Source organism: Sebastes umbrosus, chromosome 4, assembly GCF_015220745.1.
Source record: "Sebastes umbrosus isolate fSebUmb1 chromosome 4, fSebUmb1.pri, whole genome shotgun sequence".
NCBI lineage: Eukaryota > Metazoa > Chordata > Actinopteri > Perciformes > Sebastidae > Sebastes > Sebastes umbrosus.
In genome coordinates, this window is record NC_051272.1 from 9,540,683 (window position 1) to 9,558,678 (window position 17,996).

General features: G+C 40.8%; 2 protein-coding genes and 1 long non-coding RNA gene across 6 annotated transcripts in view; 1 reads left to right on the forward strand and 2 right to left on the reverse strand.

Annotated features, from left to right (window-relative positions):
• The first annotated feature begins 79 nt into the window (after positions 1-79).
• LOC119486410 overlaps positions 80-17,996 on the forward strand; it is a 60,146-nt gene continuing 42,229 nt past the window's right edge. For 2 of the 3 annotated variants that reach the window (XR_005206531.1, XR_005206529.1), the window contains exon 1: positions 80-163. This is a non-coding gene — a long non-coding RNA (uncharacterized LOC119486410). Of the gene's footprint in view, positions 164-7,538; positions 7,634-7,862; positions 7,962-17,996 lie in introns of those variants that run through there. The other variant, XR_005206530.1, reaches the window with a different exon arrangement.
• LOC119486407 (hyaluronidase-5-like) lies at positions 3,480-7,430 on the reverse strand. The gene is made up of 4 exons (XM_037766485.1): positions 7,271-7,430; positions 5,616-6,596; positions 4,031-4,120; positions 3,480-3,952 (listed from the first exon to the last, which is right to left on the reverse strand). Exons 1-4 carry the CDS (start codon positions 7,280-7,282, stop codon positions 3,545-3,547), a joined length of 1,491 nt encoding a protein of 496 aa, XP_037622413.1. The 5' UTR covers positions 7,283-7,430; the 3' UTR covers positions 3,480-3,544.
• Positions 9,883-16,180, reverse strand: LOC119486408 (hyaluronidase PH-20-like). 2 transcript variants are annotated; one of them, XM_037766487.1, is made up of 4 exons: positions 16,074-16,180; positions 13,258-14,182; positions 12,706-12,795; positions 9,883-10,447 (listed from the first exon to the last, which is right to left on the reverse strand). In XM_037766487.1, exons 2-4 carry the CDS (start codon positions 14,170-14,172, stop codon positions 10,118-10,120), a joined length of 1,335 nt encoding a protein of 444 aa, XP_037622415.1. In that variant the 5' UTR covers positions 14,173-14,182; positions 16,074-16,180; the 3' UTR covers positions 9,883-10,117. The 2 variants fall into 2 exon arrangements, with proteins under 2 accessions (XP_037622415.1, XP_037622414.1); XM_037766486.1 differs by lacking the exon at positions 16,074-16,180 and having other exon boundaries at positions 13,258-14,780.

Here is a 17,996-nt window from a genome sequence, read left to right on the forward strand (position 1 = left end):
CCCCAGTTTCCTACAGTAGACTGATGGTTTTTGTTGTGACCCACATATTTCTTTTCTTTTTCAGTCCAGCAGATAAAATGGGCCTTCAGTTCAAGTTTAAACATGCAGTTGGAACGTTTCTCATATGACAGCAGTGAAAAGGCACCACATGTCCTGACTTCAGGTACGATTTATGTGTTTTAATGTGAAGACAAAGGACAGTAGTTGTTGAGGTATGAAAACTCAGCAGCCTCTTTTCTTTATTGTTCTCAGTTCATGGTAGCAATAAACCAAGCTGTTAAAATTTGGATCAAATTGATTAGTGCAGCTTTAAGACCTAACTGCTTTTGAGTTTCTATTAAAGGAATAGTTCAACATTTTGGGAAATGCGCTTATTTGCTTTCTTGCCAAGCGTTAAAGCCGTTTCTCACCAGTGAATTTGAAAATGAATTTTCCGCATTGACAACTATGCACACCGGGTCTGGTGCAAATTATCTGCGTTTCTGTGTTCCATTTCCGTCAATGAGGAATTTCATTACTTATTTGTGGATACTCTCCCTGTGTTGTATTCTCTACAATTTGAATTGTATATATCCATGATTGAGAATCAGTTAGGTCTTTTGTGGTCAGCTGTGTCTGTCTGTGTGTATGTTGTTGTTGTCAGGTATGATTGATTGATTTGTTGTGTCACGGGTGAGTGTTGTTCAGAAAAACAAAAATAACTTTCCCTGTATAGTGACTGTTCTATTGATTATTAACAATTAATAAAAAGACCTTTGAAAGAAAGAATACATATTTTTCATTGCGTGGTAAAATGATTTTTATTTTTCTAATCACATTTAATTGGCTTTTCCTTGTTGTTTCCACAGAGCTCAGTGTATCAACCGGAACTGGAAGTTCATTCATTCCTATGGCAACCTCCGTCTCCGTGCTAAACGAGGTGATGGGGTAACGGTAGCTCTTGAGGGTGCAATTCAGAAGTCGTACAGGAAAAGTTTGTATTTATGTCTGAGATTGTCAGTTAGAGAATCTGCCAGAGGACATGTTTTGGAGAGTCATAGATAATTGCTACCTGTGATGTAACCTGTATGAGGCCGCTCGTTAATTAGTGAGTGGTTAATTAGTGAGTGGTTAATTAGTGAGTGGTTAATTAGTGAGTGGTTGGATAGTAGGGTGAACTAGAAAATTTCGCAAGAAATTTTGACCAGTGTGCCTGGTGCTGGGGGGGAAGAAAGCATCTTAAAACAGGTCAGACTGATTTTGTAAAAAACAACATAGTTTCTTGTTAACATACAGAAAGAGTTAGGGGCTTTTATTTTGAAAAACTAGGTGAATCCCTAGTTTCCTGTTGTCATACAATGAGAGTTGAGGGCTTTTATTTTGTAAAGCAAGTGTCATCGTGAGCTTCCTGTTAAGATACAGTTACTCTATGGTGCTTTTATTATGACGGGTTGTGTGTGTGTGCGTGTGTGTGTTAGTCAGCCTGCACTGATTGGCTAAAGTGAATCAGCTGTCTAGCAGCTATCAAAAGTTGCCATGGTGATTGGCCACTGCTGCAGTGGGGCAGTTTATAATAGGAGTTAACTAGAGATGTACATGTCACGAAAGTCCTTCTACGACAGAAACCGTGACTCCTATCGCTTAGATTGTTCATGAGACCAGTTAGGAGTCTCTGATGAACAAATGGTGCGACATTTGGGTCTGTAGTGTCAAAAATGTGACCTCGGCGGCAGTTTCATAAAGTAGTAACTTTTTTCTCTGATCCAAAAAATTCTTTGAAATTTTATATGGGCCCCTATGGGAGCTCAGCCTGGAGTTGCTGTCACTTCCAGGCATGTATAGCCAAATATGTAAGTCAGACTGATTCCATAGGTACATGACTGCAACCGGCACAAAAATACCTACAATTTGATGAAAACATTATCTATGAAGAGTGACAATTGTGGGCTACAGAGCAATTTGTTCGGAAAATTTTCAAAAGATTTCAAAGCTTTCCCGCACTCTAGCGATGATGTCACGTGCTCTAGCCCTTAACGACCCACGCAATACACACCCATTATAAAATCTGAAGCGGTCTGAAAATTTCACAAAACGTAAACTGCGATTTCGTGAAAACCGTGCCAGCTATCAAAAAATTTCCATTTGGCCAAATAAAGTCCCAAGTCTCGTGACCCGTTTAAACTTTTAATCCCATTTCTATGTTAAAGTATGGCGACTCTGTATGGCCCCAAAGAGGAGTGTTTTTGAGCACTCTTCACGTCGATTTTCAATGCATTCCTATGGAGCAAATAATCGCGCCATCTACATACAGTACATAGAGGGTGGAATGGCTACATGTAGTTAAATAAATTGAAAATGTGTTTAATGGAAATCACAATTTATTTTTTATTTCATGTTAAAGCTGAGGTAGGCAGAATGTTTTTTGGCATCATTGGGCAAAAATTCCATAATAACCTTTCAGCATGTTGTAATTCAAGTGTGCTCGGTCAGTGTATCTTTTGGTCATTCGATTTTCCTTTCACAAACGGATATTGAAAAACAAAAAATGAGTGATTATTTGTTTTTCGTTTTGAAATACAAAAAATAAAATTGGAATACAAGGTGTTTTTCTTTATCAGGGTCAAAAACGGATGAACTAAACTTAAAAAAACGGGTTGATTTTCATTTTCTATTTCTAAAAACAAATAATAAAATCACTGGAAGACAGAAACAAAAACAAATGCCATTTTTTCATATTCTGCAACCGGAAGTTGCCATTGACAACAAAGTAAGAGCGCGTATGAGGACGGTGCTGTGTATGAGAGAAAAAAAGAGTACGGTGCTGCTGTGTAACTGAAGGCGATAGACATGGATCAGTACAGAGTTTTTTTAAACGATAACAGAGTTTGTCTCAGGGAAGAAGACGCGACTGCAGAAAAACTATCTTCTGTAAAGTTGGAAAGATATTGACAGATTTGAACTTCCCAGATCAATAACTCATAACTTAAACGTTGTTAAAACACAAACGAGGGGCTCTTTCTAACCGTAGTGAGGTAGACAACGACATACAACCTAATTTTAATCAAAACGAGCTGTCCTCCGAGCTGGACACATAACATTGGTCTCTATGTTTGCATAATTTTGGTGAATTGTTAATAGGAAAAATATTATATTATCTTATATATTGTTTTTAGAAATAGAAAATGAAAATCAACCCGATTTTTAAGTCTAGTTCATCCCTTTTTGACCCTCATTTTTAGTTTTTTAATATCCATACACTGACCGGGCTCCCATCTTGCTTACTGCTGCTTTAAAGCGATGTGCCAAAACCTTATGTTGAGACTTTATATTATTAATAATAATGATCTTATAAACTTTGTTTTAGTTTGTTTTAAAACAAGCATAGTCAAAAAGGAAGTTGTGTGAATGAGGCTGAGCGATTTGGAGAAAGTCAATAAAGACATTTATGAAAAATGCAGGTAAAAACAGTCAGAAATAACAAACCAACTAACAGGCTGCAATAATAGTAGTAGTGTCCTTTATTTGCCTTCAATCACATGTCCTGTGTCAGCTTTGTGTTATTACTTTACTTCCACATCACGACATACATCAGACAGATCAGTCTCATCATCAGCAGGAGGGGCTGGGGCCCGTGAGCACCTCCACTCTTCGTGGTGGCGGTTTTGTTTAAAAGCATAACCGATCGACACGGCCCCTTGCTGTAGCACATGCAGTTGAAATTGAGGTCGAACTCGTTGACGTCATCCTGCGTTAGGCTGCCACTCACAGTCAGCGGGCCGCCTATGTTTTGCCTCTCGATCAGGTAGTTGCGCGAGTTGAGGTGGAGGTAGACGTCTGTTGTTAGGTTCTTCCTCATGCAGCGACCTCGGCCCTGGCAGAGTGCCTTGCTGCAGAGTTGCGTTGCCGTGGTGACGTTAAGGATGTACGGGTTCATGACGTCTCTCAGGTGATCTTGAGCATCTTTGCACGCCTCCTGCAGCGATATTAAGTCAATTAGCAGTTAAGTTGCAAATAAGTTCCCAGAAAACCCCTGAGTGATGCTACTTTATACCGGTTTTCTAGCGAGGCTCATGTCTCCCCAGGAAATGACGCTGGCGGCGCCGAGAGCAGCAGCTTCTCCGATGGTTTTCACCAGATCCTCCTGCAAAAAAAATGACAGCCAGTCAATCAGAAAAGGGCAGGACTTCCACTGTTGTGTTCATAATTGAACAGCAAAATCAAAAGTAACCAACGTATGAAAACTGCAAACCTTTAAGACGGCTAATTTTTTCTGTTTCGTTTTTTGAATTTTCACAGAAAAATAAGCACTTTTTTTTAAACAATAATGACCCGATTTCTTGATAACATTGATCTTAAGATCTTAAGAAGTGTTTTCCAAGAGAGTTTTTTACAAACTCTCGTGAATTTTTGCATTTGTTTCCCAAAGAAGTACTTTACAAAGTAGTAAACACAGTCATAGGATTACAAAGTACTGTAGTAATCCTGTCTCTAAATATTATTATAAGTGTGTGACATTATGGAGAAAGTCTCGCTCAAGGAGAAGTCTCGTTGTGAAATCTAGCAAAGTGACGTGTTGCCGGAAGACAACGGTGGAATAGTGGACTACATCCATGGTGGAAGCGTGAGTTTCTTAAGCCATTGTTAAAAAAACAAGCCCACAATATTTGCTAGCCAGCATTAACTAACGTGTTCAGAGAATCTTTAGCCTCTACTTAACGCTCCGCCCACAAAATACATCATCATGTTTACTAACAGAAAAAGGGTCTATATGCCTCAAGCGCTACATTAGGAAAGCAGCAGACGCCAGAAAGAGCAACTCCTTCTGCCCGCAGCATTTAAACAGCCTCTACATGCAGACTGGGCAGAAAACCTAACTAAAGCATTGGGAGGTTTATAGTGAAAGATATGCAGCCCTGCGCAGTCGTGTAGGACGCTGGATTTCAGCATATGATTAACGTAACGTTAGTTGAGCCGCGCTATACACTTAAGCAACACAGTAATTCCAGCAGCACAATCCCTGTAATGTGTTTTATATGTATTCATTATTTTTAAATAACACAGTGGCACAGAAATCCAACCGTATTCCTTTCCAAATACTGCACTTTTTGAGTGGAAAAACTAATCTTTCAATTAAGAGCTGATAATCAGGGAATTGAGACATGTGTTAAACTGTTCTTTTTTTTTTTTAGTATAGTTCTGGTTGAGCTTATGCTTCAATTTATGTTGATGGCCTTAGTCTATAATAACATCATATTTATATGAAAATAAAAAAGCTGCATTTTTTGTTTTCACTAATTACTGTAGAAGACCTATTCTTTCAATTAAGATTTGACAATGAAGAAGTGTTTATGTTCCTTATGTAAGCCATACTTTTGTTAAGTCAAACATTTGTTAACTTATTTTTGCCAAATAAATGAAAAGCATGTTGAAATCAGAACATGACCTCCTCGCCGTAACATAAATGAACCGAACCGAACTGAACAGAAAACGGTGGAATGAACCGAACCGTGAATTTTATGAACCGTTCCACCCCTAGAGACCAGTATTTGACATACACATGTATAGTATATAACATACATTGTGTCTAAAGGTGACATAAAGGTGTGTCTTTTTGAGCAATGACAGGTGTGTCTGACCTCTGACATGAATTTGTTGACGGAATTCTTGTACACAGGGCGGATGTAGGCGTGGATGGGGATGGAGTAGGATTCGTCGACGAGCTTCGACACCCTTATGGTCTCCTGCATACGATGCCGGATGAACCACAGGGCCTGCTCCGTGTTATTGAGTTTCAGCTCCAGGTAGAGGGATGGATAGAGTGCCGTGCACTCTCTCCAGAGCCACATCAGTCTGTCGTTCCTTTTCTTCTCGAGGACGGGACACTCTCCGGTGAATTTGTCAAAGTTCTTGTTGAAGCCGTAATTGTAGCAATCGGGGAATAGGTAGTAGCCCCAGAGTCTTTTGGGCCTCAGCTTCTTCCCGATGCGGAGGGAATCGATAAAGTACCTTTTGGCTGCATCTTCGAACTCCTCTATCGCAAGGGCCGTCGTCTCCGCAGGGGACAACGACGCGTTTCTCTTCATGACCAGTTCGATGGATTTATCTCTGTAGATTCTTTTTCCGCTCCAGTTTCGGATCCACAGTGGCCTCCACTCCTCAAAGTCAAGCACAGCGAGGCCCTCCTGGTTGAAAGGGATGTATTTTTTGATGAAGTAATCGGCATCATAGTGGTGATCCGCTACCTTTAACAGCTGCGGCAGGCCGCCGTTATGTTCTTTGTTGGTGCCATGTTCATAGTAAGGGAATCTGCCGAAGCGGTTGACGTAGAATAGGCTGATGGTCTGGTTGAACGCATCCTTCAGCGTGCTGCTAATGATGTGGAAGTGGGAGAGGTCGAGTGGCAATTTGTGGTGGATTTCGCAGAGCTCGGTCGGGGCGTTCCAAATTAACAGGAAAGGGTGGCCGGGAGAGAGGGGAGGGTCCGTAAACAGGTTGTCCGTCTTCTGGTCCGTCTTCAGGGCCCATCCGGACCACATCAGGGCCAACATGGTGATGAAGATGGAGAAGAAATGTTGGTAATTGGGCAGCTTGAGTTTGTTCATTTTTGAAACTGTAATCTGTGAGGAAAAGGAGACAGAAACACAAATTAGAAAAATTAGGAGGTCAGAATGAGTTCCTGTTGTGCTCAGCCTCAGCTTTTCGCTAACTAAATGAACATGTTTTACTTTTGTATGGCACTTTTTTTCACTGATGTTGCAATGAACGACTAATTGACTTTCACTTCTTAGCTATTTACGTTTTTGTCTGGGGGCTGGAGTCGTTGTGTCGAAGTCCAGCCCACGCACCCGCCCAAGCCAATCGCGAGCTAAGCACGGCTTGTTAGCGCGAGCTGCCTAGTTGCTACGTTAGCACCACAGTAGCTGTTTGTCGAGAAAGACGCGACTAACCACAATATCTCAAAATATCCCGTCAAAACCAAAATGCACTGAATTCAGGTGAAGAAGAACCTTATTTTAAGTCTTATTTTGATGCAAAGATTTGTACATTTGCAGGAATGTAGCACAACATGGAAGTGAGAGCAGGGAGCTGTTTATTTAAATGTGAAAGTGCAATAACAAATATTTCGTCCATAAAATCAATGCATAGTCATGATAAATAATTGTTATCTCAATATTGAACAAAACAATCGTGATTATCATTTTGACCATAATCATGCAGCCCTACTGTAAGTGAAAATAGTTCATTTCAGACCCTGATACAGTCTATGCCTCACACCTGTTCTACAGCTTACCTGGTTCAACATCAGGGAACCGAGAAAGACGCTTGTGAAGTCCCAGATCTAGCAAAGAAGGAAATCAGCAGCAGGCCTTAAAATGAATGTCACTGTTAGATGTTTTTTTACAAATGTACATTTAAATGTTGCATTCTGACAAGTAGAATGTTTTGTTGCTATACATATCAAGCTCATATCTCTCCATTTTTTACGTTATGAATGAGTTGCATTGAAAATAGATGAATATGGTTTTAAAAATAAACATTCTACGTTGGTTGAAGTTCCTGCAGAATTGAGCAGCTGAAGGAGCCTAAGCTTTGAGCCAGCTGTTCAGCTGTTACCTGAAAAACAACCATTTGTGTTTGTCAGCTGATCATAATTGTAAATCTCAGCCAGTTTTCCTGCTGTATTCACAAACATTACATATTTATATTGATCACAACAATGTGTCCTTGAGTACTGATCGCTTTAATTTTTGAAGTGCCATTTTTTTACTTGTCTTTTTTAACCTTTTACTATAGTTTGTCGGTTTCAGGGCTCCATTTCTCCCCCAGTTTCCTACAGTAGACTGATGTTTTGTTGTGACCCACATATTTCTTTTCTTTTTCAGTCCAGCAGATAAAATGAACCTTCAGTTCAAGTTTAAACATGCAGTTGGAACGTTTCTCATATGACAGCAGTGATAAGGCACCACATGTCCTGACTTCAGGTACGATTTATGTGTTTTAATATGAAGACAAAGGACAGTAGTTGTTGAGGTATGAAAACTCAGCAGCTTCTTTTCTTATATCTTATATTTGATTGAAAGACAACTTATAATGAAGCAAATGACATTCAGTAATTGTAAATGGTTACATTTACTAGTCATACTATCTTATAGGAGGTCAAAAGGTATTAGCATGACATATGCAATGTTTAAAGTATTTAATTTTTTTATTAAAGCATGTGTATCAAAAGCATTCATCATATAAGTGGTGTGTAACCATATATACGTACATACTATACTCCATTCAGAAAAGAAGCATTTTAACAGTTGTTTGCTTGTCGTCTTGCGGACAGACCTGACAAAGCATGAATTCGGTCTTTTTACAAATCAACATCATAATGTAGTTATTTCGGCATCATTTTGATCCGTTTATTGGAATTAAATCACAGCACAGTCTGTTTATTTTGGGTTCATACCGCAGTAGCGACGTGTGACTTGCTAGATAGTCAGTTCAATGGCGCTATATGTGAATACAGCTCGCCGCCGACGAACATAAACAATAGCACATGCACAACAACAGCTCTATGTAATGATACATTGAACCGCTGACACGCTCCCCAGAAAACTTAAACACAGAACTGTTCTCCGCCTTTTCATTTTGAAAGAGCAATGACCAATGAGGAAACTCCAACAGTCGACTGATCAATCCTGTAACTTCATCACTAACTCACTCACTCACTCACTCACTCGGTGACAGACTTTTGCATTTGTAGGGCTGGTCCTCCGCGGTCCAGCCAACAATGAATCATCGTCATACTGGCTAATACTGCAAAGCTTTTTGACCGATTCTAGACCCCACCTTACCCTAAAGCTCTTCATTGTTTCTCACAGACGAGCAGGAATTTAAACGACAGATATTTTCACTTCAGACATAAATAATAGCATCATAATGACTGCACTTTATTCAGGCACCAGTGCGTTGATATTGTGCATGATGTTTTCATGATGTCTTACTGACACACCTAAATGGAAATGATCCATCGCTTATTACTTATTCCTTTTGTCTGAGGTTTTTTCAAAAGTCAAAATATCTGCAGTAAGAAAGATCTATTATTCTTACAGAACTACAAAATAATAAAAAAACATTGATTTTACTGCTTTGACTTGTCTATGACTCGTGGCCATTTTTTACTCGGACTCTTCTGTGCCCCAGACATATGGGTGTTTTGACCCGGACAGTCATGGACACCTTTTAAAATGGCCTTGACAGTTTTTTCCTCGCCCCTAATTTAGTGCAAGTTTGGAGCACTATTTAACCTCCTTCGCAACAAGCTAGTGTAATATGGTTGGTACCAATGGATTCCTTAGATTTTTTAGTTTCATATGCCTGTAACAACCTCCAGAAAATTGATTGTGTTAATGTGTTAAATGAATTAGTGGCGTTAAAATGAATTTGCATTTACGCGTTATTAGCGCGTTAACTTTGACAGCCCCAGTTTTAACAAAGCCCACATAGGAAGGAGGTCGGGGTGGATGGATACGTCAAACGCAGTACTTTCATTCAGGAGACCGGTGTTCGTGTCCCGTGATAAACTAGAAGTCAACATGGACTTATTTTAAATTACGTAAAATGTAAGGTAAGTTACGTAACAAACATACTTGTTTTAACCCAAACCATGATCTTTTCTTTCCTAAACCTAACAAAGTAATTTTGTTACCTAAACATAAATTGTTGCTGTGGTGGTGGCACGTAATTTCAACACATCACGTGCCGCCACCACGTAATGCGCTCTTAAGAGATCATGGTCCTTTCACGTATTTCTGTGAGATCACTTTGTGTTTCTCGGTCTTTGCTCTTCCGTTGAGTGTAGAACGTCAACAAAACCAAAAGAAACATCAATGAAACCAAAAGAATGCAAAGAAATTGTTTTCAGAAAAGCATTTATTAAGGTAGCTTTTGGTTTTTCCAATTCAAATAAATCAGTATTGTGTCTGACGTGAGAAAGACTGACACATTTAATTATGTAACTTGCAAAAATGTATAATTTTTTCCACATTAAATGTTTAAATGAATGCAGATTGCTGATGAGGGCATAATTCCATCAGACAGTAGTTTTAATGACTACGTATTGAAATCTGTGGATCAGCAGGAGAACAGGTTACACCCAGATGAGCTTGATTTTGTTCGGATAGAACAGCTTGGGTGAACAGCTCCCCCCCGCGTAGCACTGACAGGTGAAGTTTCCGGCCCAGGCTTTTAGGTCGTCGTCGGATGGGAGACCAATGGCCACGTACTTCCTGTCAGCCCGCACGATGCTGAAGTGGGCGGGGTTCAAGTGCAGGTAGTGGGCGGAGTCGTAGTTCTTCCTGACGCAGCGGCCCTTCCCCTGGCACAAGACCTCGCTGCAGAGCATGGCGGCCGCAGTCACGTTGGCAATGTACGGGTTGAAGGTGGACGTCAGGTACTCGGACAGAGACTGACAGGCAGCCTAAAGGGAGGGGATGGGTTTTATAGGTGAGACTCAGGTAAAGAGAGGCAAAGTTCCCCCCCTTCCGGCGTCCGGACCTCCATTTCGGGAAAAATATGTACGGTAGTTAACGGCGAGAGACAAATAATGTGTTGATACTGTTTTAATCGTGGCATGAATTACACATTAGTGAATTACATCACTCGTCTCGCACAATATACGCCACCAACACTAGCTAGCTAGCTAACTTAGCTATGTTCCACGCACAAATGAAATGTTATTTCACCTGATGTGTTTTAGAAAGAAGGATCCGACCCGTTGCTGGTGTGAGTTCATCCCAGTAGGAAACACACAGGCATCGTAGCTTCAGAGAGAGAGACGCCACTACCACACTTTTGGGTGTGTTGTCTTTCAAATTACCTATTTTCACAGTCTGACACTTCAACAGTTTTACAACCAAGTGAGGCTTTCTTCACTTGCAAAATTATCTTTTAAATTGACAAACATCATTATGTGTGATTCATGGCGCAATTCAAACGGGATCAAAAAAATATTTGTCTCTCGCCATTTACGGTACATATTTTTTCTGAAATGAAGTCTCATGGTGGACACCCCCCATTATTGTATCGAATTTAGCATTAAATGCTGAATTTTAGTCAACTGTGTTTCTGAGTTAGAAAAATATATATCAACTCGATTATATGCAGCAAATTTCATGACAATTTATCCAGTAGTTGTGAAGAAATTTCACTCTTCACAAATGTCAACCTGCTGGTGGCGTTAGAGAAATTGTCAGAGCATCACCAAAGTCGGTATGATTCTCTGGGGAACTCAAATGTCTGTACTAAATGTCACGACACTCCATCCAATAGTTGAGTTATTTCAGTCTGCACCTAAATGGTGGAGTGATTGGCCGGCTGACCGACCAGCAGACAGGCCGAGGTCGCCCTTTCCACTAGCATAGCTACAAACTAAGTAGTTTAAGGTCCAATATCATGCTCATTTTCAGGTTCTTACTTGTATTTTGGGTTTCTACTAGAACATGTTTACATACTTTAATGTTTAAAAAAAACTTTATTTTCCTCATACTGTCTGCTTGAATATACCTGTATTTACCCTCCGTCTGAAACGCTCCGTTTTAGTACATTTCAATGGAATTGCAACAGAATTGCGTTGCTAGGAAACAACTTGGGTCCATGTTTATGTCCTGTCAGCTGATGTCATTCACATCCACTGCAACAGGAAATAAACTGGGACCCATTTAGAAAGTTTACGTTTAAAACTTTGAAATGGTCTAAATATTGTAGATTTGTGACATCACAAATGGACAGAAATCCTGACGGCTTGTTTCAAAAGCTCAGTTTCTGAATACGGGCTGTGTGTATTTCTGTGTGGATTAAGCGTTTCGATACTTTCACAGTATTTATATAGAACTTAAACCTGCATTATATAAAAGCCATGAAAATGTCACTTTTTACAATATGGGACCTTTAAAAGTCAAGTTCACCATATACGGTATACCACAATTAATAACAATTAAGATCACACACAAAAGCAGTTTGCGAGTTCTTTCACATCTGCCAGTTGAGATAACAAACAGTGCAGCGTCACGGTTGTCAGTTCCTTCTAAAACAGGAAACAAAGGCAGGTTAATAATTTGCTGATTAAGATCTGGTCATCGGTGTTCCCCTTTTTAGACCTGTGAAGAGTATTACACATACAGTATGTTCTCATGGCTTCAAGATTGTGATAATTTCCCGCTTCCCTGCGCTTCATCTCAGCAATTTATATACAACATTTGTCTTATTATCCCTCCACTGCAGGCAGCTCAGCAAGGAAACACTGTTCGTGAAAACAGAAGTTTTGTACTAAGAACACTCACAAATTGCCTTTGCCTCTCCCCTAGCAATATTTTACTTAAATGGAAGGAGGCTACGCTACCCGCCTCAATCTTGAGAAGATTCGGTACTCCATATGTGGATTAGGCCAAAAGTTTTAGGTCTGGGGTAGCTTTCTCACATATTTTTAAAGGTCTATTACTCTAGTTTCCGAGTAGCTGATTTCGGACTTTTCTGCCTTCTGGTTCTGTTGAAGTTTCCACGTCTCTTGCTCATTTGACTTCCTTTATCTCACATTCAAAGCTAGCTATAGACTGTCCTATATCTCTTAGAGTGTAGTCGTGAATGAAGTATGAAGAAGAGGAATGATTACAGCCAGTTTTAAATCACACATATTGGCATATTTGACCTTTAGCAGACCATTCCAACCAGTGTGTTTACCGCGTTGTTGTAGTCTTTGGTTCCTCCCCACATTACGACCCCTGAAGCTCCCAGAGCTGCAGACTCTCCTACAGTGCTCACCAGGTCCGCCTGAAAGAGGACAAACCACACAGGAGATTTAATTAACAAACTTAATAAACAAATACTTTACACTCCTAATGATCTGTTTTTAGACTCTTTTCATTTGCAAACGACGCTTTGTTTAATGTACGTATCATAACAACGGCTTGTATATCCACCGTCATTGGTCTTCCGGTTTCCCTTTTTGAAAGACGAATATAAATCTATTTGTTTCATCTCACACAGGTACAGAACGTATGTGGTAGTTGGCCGTCAGCTGTAGTCTCTGCAGTGCGCTTGAGTGCAAGTTTTTGGCAAAGACAAAGGCGACATGAGGCGACTCAACGGTCGGCCTTCGTCGCTGCTAGTTCTTTGATGTCGGGTTGGTGTGTCTCATCAACATGGACAAATCATCACACAGTGCTTGCTGCCAACTGCATTACTAACCTGAGGTCAGTGTATAAGTGACTTGAGCTAGTTTTAAATAATCACCTGGCTCTGGAACGTCTGGGTCTGGTCCCGGTACAGTGGCCTGGAGTACACATAGACCGGCATGGTGTATGGACGATTAGGCAGAGCGGCCACCCTCAGCGCCTCCTGGACACGGTTGCGGACGTAGAGCGTGGCCATGGGGGAGTTCCTCAGGGTCTGGTGGAGGTAGACGGAAGGGAAGAGGGCGGTGCTGCGCTTCCACAGCCACAGCATCTGGTTGTTCTGCTTCTGGGTCTTTTCGGAGCACTTCCCCGTGTAGTTGGGCTTCTCCCAGCCATAGTTGAAGCAGTCGGGGAACAGGTAGAAGCCCCAGCGGCGGCTCGGACGCTCGCCGATGCCGAGGCCGATGGTCTTCTCCATGAAGCGCCGCCCGGCGTGCTGGAACTGGCTCTTTGCCAGTTTGGAAATTTTCTTCGATGACAAAAACGGGGCCATCTCCAGGGCGTGAGTGATGGACAGCTTCTTATAAATACGTTTTGATCCCCAGTTCTGGTCCCACAGTGGGCGCCAGGACTCCCAGTCGATGACAGCCAGCCCAGGAGAGGAATCCTGGGAGATGTAGTTATCAATTTGACTTTGGGCTTTGGCCAGGTGCTCCGTTAGGTTGCCGTTTTGGGGCACTCCGCCTCTTTGGAGCTTGCGTCGGGTGGTGTCGACTTTAGGGTAGAGGCCGAGGCGGTCCTCGTAGAAGATGGTGAGGAACTGACCGGGCACTGCAGCGGGTGTGGTCACCGCCTGGAAGGCCGCGGTGTCCAGAGGGATGTCGAGTTGTCGGCATTGGTCGGTGGGGGCGTTCCAGATGGCCAGAAAGGGGTGGTCGTGGATCAGTGGCGGCTCAGTAGGCGGGAGTGCGAGGACAGTGGTAATGGATCCAATAATGCAGAGGGCGACGCAGGGCAGGAAGGACGAGGCCATCGCGATGGCTCTGGACAAAGAAGGAAAGACAACAAATAAGATTCAGTCCCAGTTTAATCCCTGACACTCTCGTCCTATCCACGTTCATGGAGGCTTTGCCATCCCAAACCTGTTAGTGTGGAGAAGAAGTGGACAATAAAACCCTCCGACAACAAGTCTACGCCAGTACAGACTCTGCACTAACTTACATGCAAGAGCCGCCAATTGAGAAAACATCGTATAAATTTAAGTTTAGTCTTCCTACTTAAACATCAATAAACATTGTCTTGCTCTTGAACATAAACCTGCAGCTACACTTTAATTTCATCGCTTTTCATGGTGAGTTTAAAATCGCAGAATTTACTGAAAACATCACTTTGTCTCGATAGATTTGTTTGATTTGTTCATTTGTTCATGATTAGTTCATGTCATGTCACATTGTGCAAGGGCATCTTTCTTGTTTTTCTCTGAAACCTTTTCCAAAAATGCGCTTACGAAATGTCTTGCCGCCCAGTGTATTCTGTCTGCCTTCTTCAATACAGCATGATGTTCATTTAGTAAATTATGGTCCCATTTAGAGTCAAATAGACCATAAAGCAGGGGATGCTTTTGGGCGTGGTTACCTTGTGATTGACAGGTCGCTACCACGGCGTTGTCAGTGTTTTCATCTTAGAACTTTAACCCTTTTTGTGTGTTTTTAGTTCATGAAAGTTAATTATGACATTATGGTCGCCTAAAAATGTCTTATTACGCTTTCGGTTGTACTTAGCTCCTCCCTCACATGTCATTTCTGGTTGCAACAAAACAAGAAGGCGACGGACAAATTGCCAAAAGCAACGCTTCAAAACGTCAGTCCACAAAGCAATGGGTGAAGTCACGGTGACTACATCCACTTCTTATATACAGTCTATGACTACAATGACAAGAATGTTTTTATCAATAGATACATGCCCATGGTATCTGCGTGTTTTTATCTTATCTGTGTCGTAGCAGCAATCACATTGTGAGAATTTGGTCCTAAATTTCAGATTCTGTCAGAATTTGGACACAGGTTGTTTTTTTGTCTTCGTAGCTGTCAGCACATATTGATTGTTGTACGGATGTCATACATTTACAGTTAAGCAGTACATTATAGTCGGTAACAAACCTGTAATAATTTAGTTTACTGAGTCCAGAAGGCTTGTTGATCAGCAATAAAATATCATCCGTACCGGATTCAAATGTTTGAATTCTAATTTGTTGATTATCTTGTTTTGCTTAGATTTGTAGGGTTAAACAATTTATAAGACATATTAAAACAAGACTATTGTTTAATCTATTTAATTGTTCCTTTTTCAACATCTGACCAGGGACAACAGATTAGAAATAGCTCCCTATGTTGATCAATGAGCATTTTTCCCAAACAAATATACTAATGACAGATGATTCAGCTGTATACAGAACTGTATCATCATGTTATTGTGCTGTGTGTGAATGTTGTTAATTAATTTAGTGTGATTTGTATTTGTTTGTATGTATAAAATGATTCTGTATATACTTGGAACACTTTGTGACACCAAATTAAAACTTGACTAAATAAAGACAAAAATATATGTAGCTAAAGATTTAATGAACATACGGTGTTTATTTCTTATTTTTCAAGGACTTAGGACAAAGTTTTCACCTGACAATCTCCATGCAGATCACAGATTATCTTAAATTTCAAAATCAGTCTGTAAGATTTACACTAAATCAATCTCACAGTTAACTGTCGCTACAAAATTAGCAAAAACTCCAAAAGACAAATTGTTCAAATGTTCAGATGATTGACGCCACATTATTTATATAATATACATTATTGTACCAGATTCAGGGAATGAAATAAATATTTTAATCAGTTTTGCGTAATTTCCATATTTTGACAACATGTCATCAGTTCTTACCTCCTGCTCTCTTCTGAAGGACTGTTCTCGGTTTCTAAACTTCTCCACGTCTCTGAGTTTTTGCTGCTTCATGTGTCAGAGGGAACTGTGTCTTCACTCTGATCATTATCTGATCGCTGTCTTGACGTCCGGCCTGGACTCCACATTCAGTCAGTTGTTAGTTGTTAGATATATATAATTTTTTTTTTATTGCATTTTTATCATGGTTTGTTTTATTTACAGTTTGACAGAGCAGATGAATATTCATATACAGCACGTATGAAACAGTTCATAAGTAACCCTCTGAGACCCACAATAGACCTGTTTTTGTCTTTTTTAGGGGGGTACAGGGGTTCTTTAGGGGGAGATAGCAGGCCAATAGTAGATGTCACATAGAAGTGGTGTACATCATAGGAAAAATGTAAAACCTGAAGATTAATTTGAGATGAAGCTCTGCACTGTGTCAAGTTGTTTTAGTCATTAATCAGACATAAACACAAATTAATGAATTAAAATAGATTATAAAAGTGTATAAGGGCTTAGAACATCATGATAGAAGTATATGATGGTCATCCCCATGCTCTATTATGTCTATTAAGTTGTTGCAGCAATTTTTTGGTTGATACCATTTATTACACAGATTTGGTGCTAAGTGTAACCATTTTTTTACCACTTGAGACTTAATGAAAAATGATCAATAATCTCACCAAAATACCACATTAGGACACCAAGACCTTGAGGGAACACCATAGAAAAAGCCATGCTGTGATTTTGGTTACAAATTTTTTAGAGATTTGGAGATTTCTGCAAGAATTGCCTTTTTCGTCGATTAGCTGGAGAGCACTTGTGTCGTGTAAACTGCTCAGAAACCCCCTTATTGTCAATCTATCTAAGAAAGCCATACATCATCTGAATGCTCTAGGTCTCTAGTTTGTGGTTGTAAAGTTTCATGAGGCTCTGATTATCCTAGAGGTCACCACAGGTCAATTTATACAGTGAGGTCAAGTTTCAGAAAATGGTCTCACTATAATGAAATGTCTACTGTGGGGACCAGTGTTGCTTCATATCACAAAACGGTTTTGTCAGTGTTGTTGATCTACGATAGTGACTCATCAATGACTCCCTGATCACCCTGTTATGATGCCTTATTGACCTTAGAAAAATGTGGACATTTTCAAAGCACTTTTAATTTGTCAAACAAATATTCTTCCTGTCCCCATATCACACATTAAATGATCAGCGTCGTTGTTTGATTGATTATTTAACCAGCTCCTGATATTTCTGCCGTTTTGAAACAGTTTTCCAACACTTAAAGGGACTATTTGTAACTTTCAGAAATGCTTCTTAACAGCGACACCTGTGGCCGTGAAATCAACGGAAGTCAGCGTCGAGCTCGCGCTTGCTCGCTCTAAATATACCTGAACGAGCATCGCTCAAAACAGTGAGGCGACACACGTCAGCTAAAACCACAATATCACTCTATATTTCAGCTGCTTGGCAGTAATGTTAGCTGACCAGAAGGAGGTCTCTCCATGAACATGATTTAGATCTGATCTTAGTGTTGGCTTTTACTGCCTCAGCGCAGGCTGATGCAGCGGGGCTCTGCAGCTTGTCTCCCTGCTCTCTCCGCCCGCAGCCGGAGAGAGCAGGGAGACACAATCACCCGGTCGGTAACGAGACGATAACGTTACTAGCTGAGGAGCTCCGTCACTTCACAAGACACGGGAAACCTCTGTTGGTCTGAAGGAGCTGCAGCATTTATTTCTGCACAAACGTCCCCTGTGCATTCACTAGATATTCTCAGAGCTAAACTAACTCTTCTGCAGTGAGGAGTGAGCGCGCGTTCACGTCTAGAGGTGGAGCGAGCTGAGAACGCGCGCTCTGTCTGAGTGAAGGCAGGCAGGCAGAGGAGGAGAGGCAGCGGCCACACGCGAACGCACATAT